Below are 16,795 nucleotides of genomic sequence, written 5' to 3'. Positions count from 1 at the left end.
TAGTTTTCTTGACTTTTACTGGTGGATCAATCGTCGACAATTCTAATCAATGGATTATATTTTTGCATAAAAAAATGACATGAGTTCTAAATTTAACTGCTTAATCTGCCGATTTTCTTTATCGGCAAATGATCCCCACCGTTAATACATACAACTCCATGTGATTGAGCTTTGCACAACTGGTTAATGCTCAACATAAATCATTGCAAGATAAGAACCCGGTTTAACTGGCTGTTTGTTCAAATGCATTTGTTAAACAAGGTTTATTAAAAAAAACTAAACGATGAATTAATATAAATGTTGGTTTCGTTTTGTGGACAGATCAAAGCTATACACTTACAGGCCTATTTGTGAAGCGTAGTCTACGCTTTTAGTACAGAAAATAGCATTTCGGTGCATAAAAATAATCGACCTCGAAGCAATGGTTATTTAAAAATAAATAGAACCTTGTGTTAATTTAACACCAGAAGAAAATTTTTTTGAGCCATCTGCGTTTTGTTTCCAAGATGACGTCAACCATTATTGACGTCACGCTCAATGGCGAATAAAGTTTACTCGCTTTACAAAGCGACGATCCGAGATGAGGGGGTAATCCTTGCTTCCTACCACGTTGTTGATGCCGCCTAGTAAGCCTTCGCCTTGCGATATTTTTAGTGTTTTCGTGACTCGGGTTTTAATGAACTTTCTAACATTTTACATTTTGTCATATTTTTACTGCGTTAATCTAGAGTAGACCTATTTTGATGTGAATATTGTGATCTTATTACCCATCTTACTGTTGGCCTATTCTGCTCTAGGCTTTTATCACGTGATTTTTCTCATTTCCAAGTTTATCGTGCTAACATATGTTGCTCTCCAAGTTTCCTGCTTTGAACTATTTTTATCTTCTTCGAGTTTTGAGAATTTTTCCAACCTTTTCCGAATATTATAGAATCACAAAAACAGAATAGAAATACGTAACTTAACTATTACATGAATGGCTTGTTTAAAAATTTAAAAATGCAAAACTTTTTGTGTCTTCTTGCGTATGAAGTGGTGGCAATCATGTTATTATTGCTGTACATGACGTGCAGTTAAGTGTACACTGTATAGTGCATCCAGGCGCTGCAGCTATTGGACGAGATACTTATCAAGCGCTGTGAGATCAGCAAACACAGCGTAAGGCAATTTTTCCAAACATTGTGACAGATAAGTTGATTGTGCAATGCATCATTCAATTCTCTGCATACCAAAATAATTATAGAAATAGGAGCTTCTTGCACTAGTTGCAACGTTCAGCTGATGAAAGTGAATGTAAAAGCAACAATAAACAGGTTGATTTATCGCTTCACTGACGTTTGACGCACCATAAATTTTATTTTGTATGTTATTCGCTCTGAGGAAGCGCATTGTCATGGTGCGCGAAACGTCAGTGAAGCAATACATCAACCTGTTTATTGTTGCTCTTACTTTCACTTTTATCAGATGAACGTTGCAACTAGTTCTAGAAACGATAATTGTCCTGATGAACACCCAAGTTTGTCAGTATTCGAAATAGGAGCTGATGTCTCTCCATCTCTGTTCTACATGTAATTGCTCAATGTTATTGTTATTCTTTTTTATGTTATTCTATTTGAATAAGATACTGAAGAAGCCGCCTTTACGGTAACAAATGCGTTATCAAAAAATTATACAAGTTCCCGAACCTGACTGATTTTGTTTACTTACCAAAGTAAGCTTACATTGTGGCTGTGTTAACAAAGGTTCCTTTGGAACGATTTAATAAATCTTGATAACGACAGAATTCAAACTAACAATTTTTTCATCTTGTTATTTTTTAGAAGTTGTTATAAAAACTTATTGATTGCACTGATTGTGTTTACAGTTTGTGAAGAAACTTTCTTGGCTTCTCTTACCACTTCGGTTAATTTGAAATTGATCAGCGGGCTCATGTGCACTCGAATTGCCGTTGGTCATCACAGTTACAACTCGATGTTGTCGCAACAGGCGGTAAGCGACGGCACTCGAGCAGCAGAACCCAACAGCAACCCCGATATGTTGCCTGGCATTGGTCAAGTTCAACTGACCCTTTTGGGTCATGGGAAATCCCCTGGGCAATATGATAACTTTTCCCATCATTATCACCCAAACCCCTACTACCCAAGTGATAAACAAGAAATGACTTCTCCAGAAGAAGTCCGATTTCACAGCTATAGGAAGTCGAGTAGCGAGTCCTCGATGAATTGCTCTTACAGCGTTATGGGCGAAACTTCAGGAGCAAAATACTGCTTGGACCAAGACATTCCAGCTAAAGGCGGCGAAACACACCCGTCATCCCGGACTCCCACAACCCAATACAACTCTCCCCCACCGTATGACCCCTCAATTACACACAGTGGGGCTTCAGATCTCACTAAGTTTGAAAATGCTGTTCATGAACTCACCAACAGTAAGATTAACATGAGTGCCGCCCTTTCCTCCCTCGAACCTGGTACGTCATCAAATGTTCCGATGATGTCATGTCCACGTCACGAGCCGGTTCAGAAAAGTAAAAAGATACAAAACGTTGAAGCAAAGCTGGAAATGAAGTCCTTGTGGAATGAGTTTAATGAACTTGGCACCGAAATGATCGTCACGAAAGCTGGAAGGTTTGTAGAAGAAAGTTTTTGCCCTGTATTTGTGTTGTAATATTTATATGTTAAAGTAACCTTAAACGCCATTTTAAACGGTTGGAGATATGCTGACGAAATAAAAATGGCGTTCTTGTTTGTATAAGCACAGGCAGTGGAATATACTGCATATCTTGTTGTTCAACAGCTTTGGAAAAGGCACTTGCAATAAGAAAAAACAATACATCAATTGTTTATCTAAGCTTTCTCTTGTTCATCTGTACAGACGATAAAACCGCATTCCTAAAACTAAACGTTTGTTTAAAAAAATTTGAATTTACGTCATAGTTCTTGTGACAAGACAACTTATACAAACAAGAAAATATATCATTGTTAAAATGCAAGACAGTCATTTGTTAAATAAATTTTGTAAAAAGTTGGTTGAGCTGTTTAAATAAAAGTAGTTAGTCAATGACTGTGTCTCTGGTCTGATGTTTAAAATCACACCTGAAAACAAATAATGGACAATTGTCGCATTTCTCGACCGCGGTGGTGACGTAATCAAAAGTGACGTCTAGAATGAGATTTCATTTCAAAGCCTATCGTGTTTTTAAACGTTTTGAATGAAAGTCATATTTCTTTTTAAATGATATTCAAGTTATGTCACGTCTTACACCAGTAGCTAAACTTTACAAAGACAATTATTATTAGCTATCACAATGAACATGCAAAATAACGTTCTATGTGGTAGACCAGCACTATACAAAATCTCCAATTTTGCAGTTGCATTTTCCAAAAAAAATGAACGATAATTGTAAAATATGCTATTTCAATATCAAAATGCGATGTAATATTTAAAAGCTGCAATGCAATACATTCAGGTCGCCATTATGAAACTTATTTCAACTTTTAGAAACTTCATAAAATACACACCACATAATTAAAAGATGCTGTACAAGGCAATATAATTGTATTTATTTTGACGTTTTCACTCATCAGGAAAATCTATCATCCTTCAAAAATTATATTCCTTGTGAACACTATGATTTAGTATTTAATATTATATATCAGTTAAAGCGTTTAAAATGTATTTGATTTGACTTTATTTGTGCAGAGAGTGTCGGGTTTCATAGACACTTCACGAGAAGTGCTGTAGTTTGTAGCCTAAGAATACAACTGAGATTAGAGAGATTTTAAAATTTTATGCTTTGCTCTTAACTCGCTTATTTTGAGGCCTGGTAATTGTCAAGAGAATTGCCTGATTAATGAAGTTTAATGTTGCTCTGATATTACAAGCTTTTGTTTCTTCTTGGTAGGTTTTACATCTTGGAATGCAATATCCATGTAACGTTTTTGGATTTTTTTAGTGGAGCCAATTGTTTGAAGCCACCCGGTTTCCCTTTGAAGTGTGAAAAATAAATTTAATTATTTTTGCGGTTTAGTTTCAAATTAAAGCCAGATGTACAAAAATCCCTTTTCTTTTCAATAATGTCGAAGACTTATAGCTTCCATACAAAAATATTTTTTTATCGACAAAATTCGAAGATGTTTTCTATTTTAATATAGTTTCGGGAGAGAGTTTGCTTTTTTATACCAAAGGCAGGCAAGACACAACAATACCACAGGGTTGAGCATTACAACAGTATATATTTTTTTACATATTTACAAAATAGTTTAACATTCAAACGTTTTCGGCTTAACCTAAGCCCTCATCAGGAATCTGAAAATATTGATAAAATGCAATAAATTTCAACTTCTTGAATTTTGAAACCATTTTTGAAACCAAAGTGATAAAAATAATTGTAAATTTTCGAAGTTTAAACAACAAAGAATGTCACTGAAATATCTGTATATATTCAACATTGTATTTTTGATTGCTATCACTATTGGCATTTGTAGTATTGTTCTGATTTTACATTTCACACGTTAAAAGAACGTAATTTTTTCACTGTGTAACAATAAATAACAATAATAATTAATTGACGTAAAATTCGACGTTCAGCAATGCATTCGTGTGTATGGAACAGCATGCTTTCAAGTTTGTAAACGAGAAGTCGCAATGCTGTGATAAAAAATGGATGAGCAATGTTTTTGGGCGTGAAAGATCCTTCCTATCAAAGTAAAATCAGTTTTATTGTTATCTATGGGGAGAAACTGCTTTAACTTTTGTTTGCGTTGTTTTGCAGAAATAGTTAGCTTTTGCAGTATATAGTCTATATAGAGCATCACTTGGTGATATTGAATATGAATATTGAATAACATGAAACGTCACGTAAATACAATGTAAATTGTAAAGGTTGTAAGTACCGGATAAAATATGCAAAGTTATTTCTTAAAGTTTCTGTGTAAGCCGAATAAATACATGTTGTTATTGTTATCTTTGATCGTCTAGTCTGAATGGTAGAGATTGATTGTCGAGATAAAAACCATTGTTACATGAATGGCTGTGGCGATTTTTATTTGAAATCCGGTAATACTCTTGATAAGCACCAGACACACTCTGTTTTCAACAGCATTATTTTCTTCAGGATGCTGTAACAAAAAATCATCATACTTCAAACTTTTACGTCTGCTATGCCTGTGGTCCATTCCTCAATTTTCATGGACTAAACTTCAAATTTACGAATTTGGGTTTTCTCACTTTTTTTGAAATTCATTCAACAAAACGTTTAATTTGTTTCCGAAGTTGAATAGCTTTGGATGGAAAAACAGTTGATAAAAGGAAGACCAAAGAAAAAACGGAAAGACCTCGTAAAGGAAGACCTGACAAAAAAGCACCTGAAAATTGACGATGCTAACAATTAGAGCGAATTGGGAGGTCACTGCAAATAACTGGTCGACCTCTTCCGATTGTTCGGGATGAAGACCAGGCTTTTTTTAAGCAAAATGGAGAGATTAAGAGAATATAATTTGACTGCACCTTGTATTTAATACAAATTTTCCAAAATATTAAAGAAACAAATAATTAAAATAAAATTGCTTATATAGATTCTATTTGAATAAGGATCTTCTGAAGATTCCACTTTCAAGGTGGAGCAGACTGTAGAGGTTTTAGAAAGTAATAACTATATTTGATGCAATTCCTTGTATAGGTTGTTCAACATACTATGCAATAGATTGAGTTTCGCTTTTAGCAGCATGGTCGTTGTTTACTTTACAATTGTAGATGCAAACGACATGTTTTATCATCAGGCTAAAACAGGTAATTAATATCTGCATTTGTGATTTAAATACCAGTTAAAAAAAATCGTTTTGATATCATGAATACACTTTTTTCTACTATTTTATTTTGTTTTTATTTAGGAGAATGTTTCCCACATTCCAAGTGAAAGTCTTCGGCCTGGACGTTGAAAGCGAATACATTTTGATGATGGACTTTATAGCAGTAGACGACAAGAGATACAGATACGCCTTTCATACGTAAGATAAGACAAAAATTAATTTCCATTCGAGTACTATATCAGTATCTTTAATGCAATGAAAGTTAAGTCTCAGTTCAAAGTCATTTTGAAGCCGTGTTACCTGTTGCTTCATTTTTTCAAAGTAAAGCAATTTGGTTTCCATGTTTTGAAAATTTATCTTTTTCTTGATTTTGCATCGAAATTAAATGTTTTGTACTAGTTTAATTGTACTAAACTAATTGTACTAGTTTTCAATTTGATTACATACTTAGGTTATCTGAGAAAATGTATATGTCGCTACCAGTTTGTCAATTAAAACATATTTAAAATTTATAGTTACGTTTTATAAAATAAATGTTGTCTTTACGTTATCAAGGAGCCACTGAAACAATTGTTTTTAAACACCGGTGGAAATTTGTTGTTTGTTTTTCTTCATAAACTATTAAGAACTTTATTGTCATGACCTTGCATAAGCTTAAGAGAGAACATGCTAAAGAAAAAATTTCTATTTCAAAAAGTAGTAGTTTAAACAAAACAGCATTGATAAAGATTCGAAGCACATATCAAGGAGATCTTCATCTTTTTATTCCTTAAATTTCAGATCAAGTTGGTCGGTGGCTGGCAAAGCGGATGCTTCCATGCCTCCTCGTATCCATGTTCACCCTGATTCTCCAGCAAAAGGAAGCCACTGGATGAAGCAAATTGTTTCGTTCGACAAATTAAAACTAACAAACAACCTCCTCGATGACAACGGACACGTAGGTTTATGTTCTATGACGCAACGTTCTTGAATTTACAATTTTACATTTAAGAGGCTGCGTTGGTGAATGATAATCTTTAACAGTCTTCTCTTATTTTTTTGATTCTTGGCAAAATCAAGCAAATTGGAAAAAAAGGTACAATCTTTTATGTAAATTAGGTAGGAGCATGGCCATGGTAGGAGTAACTACAAAGAACAAGTGATGAAAAGACATTTTATTACCTAAATTACTTTCTCTAACCATACCTCCGTTCGTATTGTTACTTGCGTAACATGGGAAAGTGTTGCCAGACAGAATACATAGCAATCAAAAAAATATAAGCAAAACGTTAGTGAAGTAATTTCATCTTGTATTGGTCCCACTGAAATTACATTATAGGCTATAGATTGAACGTTTCCATAAATGTGATCTTGGTCGTATAAGGCCTTGCATAAGAGTCGATAAAATGGAACTTTATTTAATTATTTTTCTCGATTCATATATAATCAAAATCGGTTTCGGATCACGAAATCAAAAAGAAAAAATGTTCAAAGAAGTTGATTGGATTTTAGATTGACTTAAAAAAAGTTAACAAATCATTGTGCTACTTCCTTTAGTGAAAAGGGCTACTTTAAAATATGTGCACCACGTAAAATTCTAGCATACTTGGTGCCCAGATTCAGGAACGACACAAAATATTTCATTTGCACTTCAATGTAATGATCCGCCATTTTGTTTTTTTCTTGCAGTTTGTCTCTTACGTTTCAAGGTAGAAGTTTACTAAAAATAAAAGTACGGAGTCCTTGTTTACCAACCAATAGAAAAGTTAGAACATGATTGTGTGTGTCTTGAAACTACGTATGATTTATCAAATACTATAACACGAAGCCATTTTGTTGCTTTGTCATTCATCGGACACTCAATACCGCCATACAAATATATATATATGATGTTTTCTGTCAATTCTTTAGGTGTAATGTTTGGACAACAAACCCACAAAACGTAGGAAAAGAGCAAGAAGAGAAGTGTGTGATTGCATTAAACTGGCAATTTCTAAAAATACTTCAAATGATTTTTTACCAACATGTTAAATCTGTTTATACTTGAGCTAATATTGTGGCTATTGCGTAATTGTTCCTTTAGTTGTTTGTGATTGCACCAGACCGTCTTAGACATTAAAGCAAATTTACAAATCCACAATAAAAGGATTAATGTTCACATTAACGCCTTAATATGAATAATTACAATGCAATTTTGCCCTTTTCAGCAACATACAGTCATTGCGAACCCCATATGAAACACAACAGGCCAATTTAAATCAATGAAGACACATGTAGTCAACGAGTCAGCTGCTCCTATAATTTTGCCTCCCATTTAATGCTTGGTCAAGACACAGCCGCGTACTCTGGAGCGGTATCGAACCAAAGTTGAGCGTTGCGCATACGTTCTCACCAATCGGCCACTCAGCCGACTGGAAGTAAATTTTTTTTAAAAAATAGGCCCAATGACTTTTACCGTTTCCTGTTTAGTAGGTTTAAGAAATATCCCCAAACACTCATTCACGATTGCAACAAATAATAGTGTTTGATAAGATGATTATGATCACTTATCAACAGAACGAGCACTATCCCCATCGTCCGCTTATTTAAACTTCAACTTTAAATAACTCATAGGATTTTCAGCTGATGTGTCTTATCTAATTCTTGTTTACTGTTTGTTTCCCAAAATAACATTGAATTGCAAAGTTACTTTGTATTTTCAGATCATTCTCAACTCGATGCATAGATTTCAACCCCGGTTTCATGTTGTGTTGGTCGATAATAGCAGTGATAGCGTCAAAAGAGCCGAAGAAAATTATAAGACCTTTATATTTGACGAGACAAAATTCACTGCGGTTACTGCCTACCAAAATCACCGGGTAAGTTAACTTGATCTTATCGCAATAACCAAACGAAGTGTGTGCAAATTAGTTTAAGGAGGTGCTGCAATAAAAAATGATTTTCACCCTTTAGACTGAAGAAACTCAAGTACCTCAATCAATGTAAAAAATTAGCCGAGTTCAACGATTTGAGCAAGAGCTTGCGTGATGCTTTGGGCTACGGCCGTGTGACACACGGTGAAGAAGAATGTAAAAAAAAATGATTTACTATCTGCAAGAGCATGTGTGTTTTCTTGTAAATCAGCAGCAGACTTGTTGGGTAGAAATTCGGTCTTGTCCCCCTAAACAATGAAAAATGATACAATTTTCCAAAGCAAAAACATTGTCCGCTCAATGACATAAGGATAAAAATTGTATCCAGTGCTTAATGGATGTACAAAGTCTGTAGGCCTACATTGTTGAAAATTTACAAACGAAATAACTTATGCTCATTGTGTTGCAATATCATGGCCAAAAATAGAAAGCATAATTCCACAGAAAGCATACAAACAAATTCCACATGCAAAAATATAAAGGTGTATCCTGTGTCGCAATAAAAAAGAACGAAACTTAACACGCTTTTAACGTCACTGCCGTTTTGCGCACCAATGCAATGAGCATCCTCAGAGAAAGTCGTGTACATCACGTCGTAAAATTTCTAAGATGTTGTACATTCCTATACTATAATAAACAAAAATCTAGAAAGATTGCCATTGTCAAGGGATACGAAACGTCAGTGCAATATTAAGTCACTTTATATTTTTTGTACATCTGACCGGCAAAACTAGAAAAGCAGACTTGCGAGTCATACACAAACGCAAGAGTTTGCGATTTCAATTGATTTGATCAAAATTAACTGGGTGGCTTTACTTTCAAAATACTAGCCTACAATACCGCACTCGACCTAGTTGCAGTTCTGAAGAGTCCCATAAAAGAATTACCACCCAACGCCTTCACAAAGTCGTCTTGCATTGCTTGACTGTAGCTTTGACTTGTAAAAGACCATTCAAGAAAGGATGAGCCTCGTTACACCTGACTGAGATAGCAGATAGGTGTTGAAGTGAAGGCGATATCCCCTAAGGTTTGGTAAAGGCCGAACAGCACGAAAAACAAACAATAAAAAGGTGCGAAAATGACGGGTAGCTTTGTGTTTATTTACTTTTGAAATCGTTCTATATTTGTTGCTTTTTCGATTGTCTGGCTGTGAATGAGTAACTTACCGACCACGTGTGAATTCATCCCACATCCAAGTTTCTGTCACTTTATGTAACAATTTTTTCAATTTTTTTTTTTTACTTGTTTGCCTTTCACTTTGAATCCTTTCTAAACATCGCCTATCCTTATAACTTTTCTTTGGCAATATAATGCTTTCAAGACAACCTACCAGATAGCCTACTTTTATCGTACAAAACTATGGTGCCATTTATTTTTTTATTGTAACAAAATTTAACAAAGTATCGCTTGAGTGTAGCAGAAATAATTCTATTTAACTTATGCTACTTTTCGGCCAAATCCAACAAAATATTTTTTTTAATTCAACAATATGAACATACCAAACTCGCGATGGGAATGTGCGTGGGTACAAGTTGTTCGCGTGCCGGATTCTGCCGCCTAATATTTATCATAATACCTCAAAAGGGTTGTGATATGTGGCCCATGACTTCAAACAACAGCTTGGTTGAAAGAGCGTGCCAGTCATTGATAGGAATGGTATTTGAAAGCGAATGGCTGTTTACCTCAAAACAGGTGCCTGTATTTTGCAAATGTCACTTTTCCATTTAGTTTTTTTAAGCCATCTTGAACGAAGGGTTGTAATCCTTAAGACTATTCATTCAAGCAATCAGCTAAAGTCAGCTTCATATCTCAGCTGAAGTTTACTTAAGCCTCTCATGTTGGTTTGCGACTAAAATCACACTCCTGCATATACAAACAACTTCCAAGTGGCCATGTAACACTATATCGCCATTAGCGGATTGCTTTCACAAAGCTGTCATTTAAAAATCGGCAGAAAACTAAGGGTATTTTTAAGAGTGTTTTTTGTTATAAAAAAGATGCATTCCACTCATGTAGGCTAATAAATGTTTTTTGAGATTGTTAGTCTTTTGCAATTCGTTAAAAAGGTCTTCTTTATATTGAAGCACAGTTTTAAACCGCAGTATTATCTACTAAGAATAAATTGAACACTACTTAAATTGATTTTTTTCAATGAATGCTACTGAAAGCAAGCAAAAGTATTGGTAAAATTATATCAGAAGAAATGATATTTTGTCGATTCATCTGTTTTGTTTCTTAACTCTTTACTGGTGTTGACATGGCAATAATGCCCTTGCACAGCTGTAGCCTACTACATCACCAAATAACGCCAAAACATGAGCTTTTGTATTGAACGATCATACACATCTACGTATACAGTGTGCACAACAAGGGCAGTCACAAAACTTCTCTACTCGTTCTAACTCATGAGTATGAAATTTAAGCAATGTTAATTAAATAATTAAATAAATAATACAATTGTAATCATTGTATATAATGTTATAGCCTATTATTGTCTGGTGAAAGATAAACACAAAAAGTTGGGGGTTTGTTGATGACCATGAAAGCTAACATGACAGTTTTCGATTTAGGGAACGTTCAAATATTACGTAACGCTTTTTTTCCGAATTTTTGACCCCCCCCCTCCCCCATGTAACGCCAACGTAACGCTTTTTTCAATCCCCCCCTCCCCCATGTAACGCTTTTTCACTACGAATTCAGCACAAAAAACTACCATTCCGTACTCCAAAGCGTTACGTAACGTTTTGCTTGAACCCCCTCCCCCCGATGTGACGCTAACGTAACGCTTTGCATAACCCCCCCCCCCCCTCCCCTTCGAAGGCGTTACGTAATATTTGAACGTTCCCTTAAGCAACTGAATGATTTGAGCACAAAAATGTAGAGAAAAACTAGGTCACAAACTTCAAGAAAATAGGTTTCCTAATTTTTCAAAAGATTTAAATTTTTTCTATATTTTTGTCGCTTGTAATATTGTATTATCTATACGTTGCCTGCACTGTACATCAAAGATCACAATTTGTTGCTGGATGCTACAAAATTATACTACGAGGTGCAATGCAATTAAATGGTATGATAAACTACAATTAAGAACGTCTGTGAATACATACGATACGTGTCATTTTCAAATCTCTCGATTACAACTTTATTAAATTTGTATGGATTGAAATAGAAAAATGTTCTCTTTATTTGAAATGTTGCAGTTGATGTGATATGTAGATTTTCTCTTTGAAGTATGATCTATTGAAAGCGCGTATGTCAATAAAATCAATGACATACCATAAGGCAGCTATGACAAAACTATCAAACAGTGGTATTCATGAGTAATAGACGATCAATGGTATAATATATTCATGATCAGTGAACCTATAAAGAGTCGTTTCTGAACACAAATACAGTAGGCTTTCTATAAAAACATACTAGCGCGAGTATTCATCCTACTGCTGTGACAGGAGGGTAAAGTTATCGTTTTCTATTTCAAATAAATGAAATATCATTAAAACCCATAGTTTATGAAAGCATTTTTCATGTTATCTACTCTCATTTTTAGGAAAAATGTTAAAAGATGCAATGTTTATTTCTAAGAATAACTCGGGAAAGCTTTTTTCTAGTCAATGAAACGTAACTTACTGTAGTTTTGTTGTAGAATTGTAGATTAGTGCTGTTAATTTTTTTTTAGTAAACGCTCAAAAATTTATTACACAATCTCACCAACTTACTGTCTCTTTTTTATCAATTCTTCAAACAACAAAAAGTGAAAATAACATTTACACAAAGAAAGTTTACAAGAATAAAACGATATTGTTTTACCTTCATTCAACATTGCCAAACATTTAAATTTCTACAAAGCAAAGATATTTTTGCCTTAATTGTCAACACCCTCCAAACGGTGATAAACTAGCCCAGATAAGTGTGAGGCCATCACCTATGCTTTTCCTGCGTGACCACGTTTTCAGGTTGCAAAACGCGGCTTTTGATGATATGCAAATGGTGTTGGTTTAGCTGATTGCCGATCAGGGAACGTTCCCCCTGTAGATTTCGCTTTTATTGCCTTTAGAAATTTGTTCCACTGCAATAAGTACAAAATAACAACAAATGCCGTTTGCATGCTGAAATAGAAAAATGCGTCACGCGTTCACTATTAAACATTCACAAAGCTGAATTAGCAAGGTCATGTTTTGTTTTGTTGAGTGCACGTCGTTAATTCAGCATTAAAGCAGCAATATACTTTCAACACATATTAATTTGTTAAAACGATAAGTTTTATGTTTTTGGAAGCATTGTTTAAAATGGTTGTGTTATTTCATGAGCGATGAACGTATAATGAGAGTTACTGTGTAATAAATAATATAGGGCAATACTGATTATGGGGCAACACTGATGCTTGCTCGCTTGTTTGTGCAGTAGGCTATTTCATTTGTGGTTCATTTTCACCCATTTTCCTTTTCTTGATGGAAGCGTATCTAAAAGCATGTTATTTCAGCGTAAAACAAATAGAAAATTTTACTTGTTGAAAGTGAAATTGCTCCAAATCTATGGCATAAATGTAGCAGCCGACTGATGAACATGTTGCAAGTTTGAGTTCATTGCATACCACAAAGTGAAGAACATGACAAGCAGGGACCGCAGCACGTTAAGTAAAAAACAAAGTAAACCACAAATTAGATCTTTGCGGTTTGGTTATATCGATATTTCCATCAGCATGTTGGATTATTAATCTACACTTGAAGGGAGTGGTTTTCTCAAACGGTTTTGTCACGCTTTCCTGAAGGCATTAGGTTACTAAGTTTCTTAGTCGTAGATTAGGTTACTTGACCAAACTAATAATAATAATAAGTTTTATTTTTTATGTTCTGGATTGTATTGCTGCAATTTTTCAACCTTGACAGATAGAACAAAAGCTATTGGATTCGTTAATTGTATCCAAATATTTTTCGTTTAAATGCTTTTCGTCAGCTTACTGGAGATTAGCAAATAGCAATAAGACAAACAATAAATAATAATATTAACATGGTGTCTTGTTGTTGGCTGAGGCTTAGGCGTAGGCTACTGTTCGGCCACTACACCTAAGTCTTTCAGTGTTTCGTCGTAGTTTATTTGTAGTGTGATCTTATTGACAAATAACAATGCTTGAATTGTTGCCGCCTCGTTAGAGCAAGAACGATTGCTACGACTTTCAAAGTGTTTCGAATGACTGCATCAACCGGGAATCGAAGCAATCCCTGACTAAACTAAGCGTCAATGCATTCAACAGTTGACTGTTGAGGTGGTGTATAGCTTATGCGAGCATTCCTCTGATAACCAACATGGTGGCAAAGTAATTCTGAACTGCTTTCCAGATCACACAACTCAAGATACAGAGCAATCCGTTTGCAAAAGGTTTCAGGGACTGTGATCAAGAAGAATGGTAAGTTTTATATTTGTTTGTACTAAACTAGCCTTTCAGTTCTAGCAAGAAGAGACTGGTGGATTTCAGCAACTTTTTTGTGGTATCACTGGTAGCTATGTTGCATTCTATACTCTGTATCGCATGTAGAATAGAACTATTTCGTCATTTTTTTGTAATTAACCTATTTTTGACGACACGTAATCTACTGCAAATTCAGTTCGCATTTGCAAATGCACAACATCGATCATGAAAACTTGTGTAGCAGGCTACTTCATTGCAAGAGTGTAATTGACTCTATGTAAGAACAACAGACGGTAGTGCTGATTCTATCTCGTTAAGATAGTTCGTTTTATTGAAAGAGCACAGTGGTGAGAAAGAACAAAACACCGGATTTGACATTCATAGTAGATCTGTCATCACCAGCTAATCATATCCAGAATGAATCTGTCACTATCATTTCATAGCAGCAAGCTTACAAAATTACTGTTTCAATCGTCAGGCAATTTCTTTTATCGCCTCAAGGAGTGGATGGATTTTTATGTAGATATCTTGGCCATGTTTTCCAATTCACTGATTTAAGCTCAGACTCTTTGGAGCGATTTTGTTGATCAAAAGTTGCCAAACTAAAACTCTTTACTGAGAAATTTGATGACTAAAAAAAAAAAAAAAAATGAAGGCGTAGGAACGAATGAGCCATTTTTGAGATAATTTTGTTTCAAATACTCGTCCGTCGGCAAAGTTTTAATTTTTTGAATAACAAGGCGCAGATTCATTCGTTTTGGATTTCAGGACGTTGTCTGCGTTGCAGCGTTGCGATATTTTGTTGCTTTTCATCTTCATTTCGAATCCGCAATCCAACCACACCTATTGCATTTCGAAACAAAACTAAACAAAAAATATTTGTTTTGAAGAACCTTATTTACGATGACACGTGAAATAACGTTTAGGGCTCCAATGGCAACACACAGTTGTTTTGCGTGTGTCCTGTAAGTTTCCAAAGGCGTTTACAAACTAAAGCTAATTTTGTGTTAAAGCCTAAAATATTTTGCCCTACCAAGACTGCCAGCTGCAGGAATAAACGACACTGTGCTGCAGCCGATATTCTTTCGGTTGTATTTTTCATTATTTCGCCAGAGTATTACTCAAAGTTCTAAAAAATACTGTCAGTGTCAAGTAGGCTATCTAATAAAAAGTTTAATAGTAGGCTTAATGGTTAAAATAAATGACAAAAGTGAAAGCAACACACTTCACTGATAGTTCTCCCTTTAACGACACCTAGTGGATGTAATGATTTGAAGGAAACAACAAGGGAAAATTCCACTCTGTCAATCGTGGTGACCAGAAGTGGTCCAAGGCATGTAACAAGCATGTAAAATTGCAAATGTACAGTTTCTGACAAGACATTCCTAATCTGAAGTGTTTTCTGTAAAAGTAACATCAGCAGCTAACAATAATAAGCTTACTTGTTATATTTTTAAAGCGCGATGGAAGTTTTGGGAAATTACGCTTCACCATCAAACCGCTCAAGAAGCCATCACAGGCCAAGTTCCTTGCAGCTTATGGGCGTGGCTGCAAAGCACAGAGTGATGCAACTTAGTGAACCTATGTCAGACAAAGGTAGTTGGCCATAATGTGTATCTTAGGTTATATTTAGGCTCTACAAACCTACACCTACAAAACTGTGTTTCTACTGTGATTTCAAGATTTTTTTGACTTGAGCATTTAGTGATAACAAGTAACTTAGGCCTAGTTGTTTTTAAGAACATGCAAGAGAAGGTAGTTTTGCTTATGTGGTGATACTGGTAGTAACTTGACAATCAAATGGAAAATCTATATTTTTATGTCTACTTTGCGTTTTTTTTTTAGAAAACGAAGCAAAATCCGTTCATTGTTCTCCTTCAAGAGAGATCCAGTCATCTCCATCAAGCAATTTCACTCCTCCAGCTTCTTCATCCTCTGGTAGCGCTCATTCATATGGCGGTATGTTGCCATCATCAGAAACTAACATTGCTCCACTTCACGCCTCTCCAGGAGGAAGATCTGAAGATTCTTCCAATGGAGTTTCAAGATTAACTGCTATAGAACACTCAGCACATCCTTTTCTTTCTCCTTCCGCTCATCAATTCCATTATCCTCACACAGCAACATCAATAAAGTCACCGTTTGATGACATAAGAACTCAAAGCTACAAGTACCATCAACCTGCGTATGGTGCATATGGTTCCTACTTATCGACAACTCATGGCAGACCTACACCATATCCATTAGTTAAGCCGCCATATGCAAATCCAACTAATTCTGCAACACAAATGTATGCAGAGTATCCAGAAAGCATGAGTAGATACACAATGTTTGATAGCAGATAGGTTAAGTTTGGCTTAGTTTGCTCGACCTGTTGTTGAGCCTACCATCTAAGCTTTTGCATAACCCACATTTATTGATTCTTAAAACGTACAAAATAAATATTTTTTCATTTGTTAATTTTAAGAACCCTATCGTGCTTGATTACCGTAATAACCTATCATAGCCTGACTAGGAATTGAATAGGTAATACCCTGTTGTAGGAACAGATCATACTACAGTAGGCTATGTTTAACTTACAAAACAAACAAAAAAAAAACCAACACAACCTCATAGTAGCTTAAGGTAAATTTAGCCGTTAAGGTACAATGTAACAGAGAGTTAACAGATTGTGTCAAAGGCATGTA

At 35.1% G+C, this 16,795-nt stretch overlaps 1 protein-coding gene across 1 annotated transcript; it reads left to right on the top strand.

Annotated features, from left to right (window-relative positions):
- Positions 1-1,837: 1,837 nt before the first annotated feature.
- On the top strand, positions 1,838-16,742 carry LOC145785461 (T-box transcription factor TBX1-like). Its single transcript, XM_082597113.1, has 7 exons — positions 1,838-2,627; positions 5,892-6,008; positions 6,591-6,747; positions 8,492-8,647; positions 14,038-14,105; positions 15,568-15,704; positions 15,954-16,742. The coding sequence occupies exons 1-7, from the start codon at positions 1,930-1,932 to the stop codon at positions 16,451-16,453; spliced, it is 1,833 nt and encodes a 610-aa protein (XP_082453239.1). The 5' UTR covers positions 1,838-1,929; the 3' UTR covers positions 16,454-16,742.
- Positions 16,743-16,795: the final 53 nt, after the last annotated feature.

Source organism: Aplidium turbinatum, chromosome 16, assembly GCF_918807975.1.
Source record: "Aplidium turbinatum chromosome 16, kaAplTurb1.1, whole genome shotgun sequence".
Lineage (NCBI taxonomy): Eukaryota > Metazoa > Chordata > Ascidiacea > Aplousobranchia > Polyclinidae > Aplidium > Aplidium turbinatum.
This window is presented reverse-complemented; position numbering and strand designations above follow the sequence as displayed.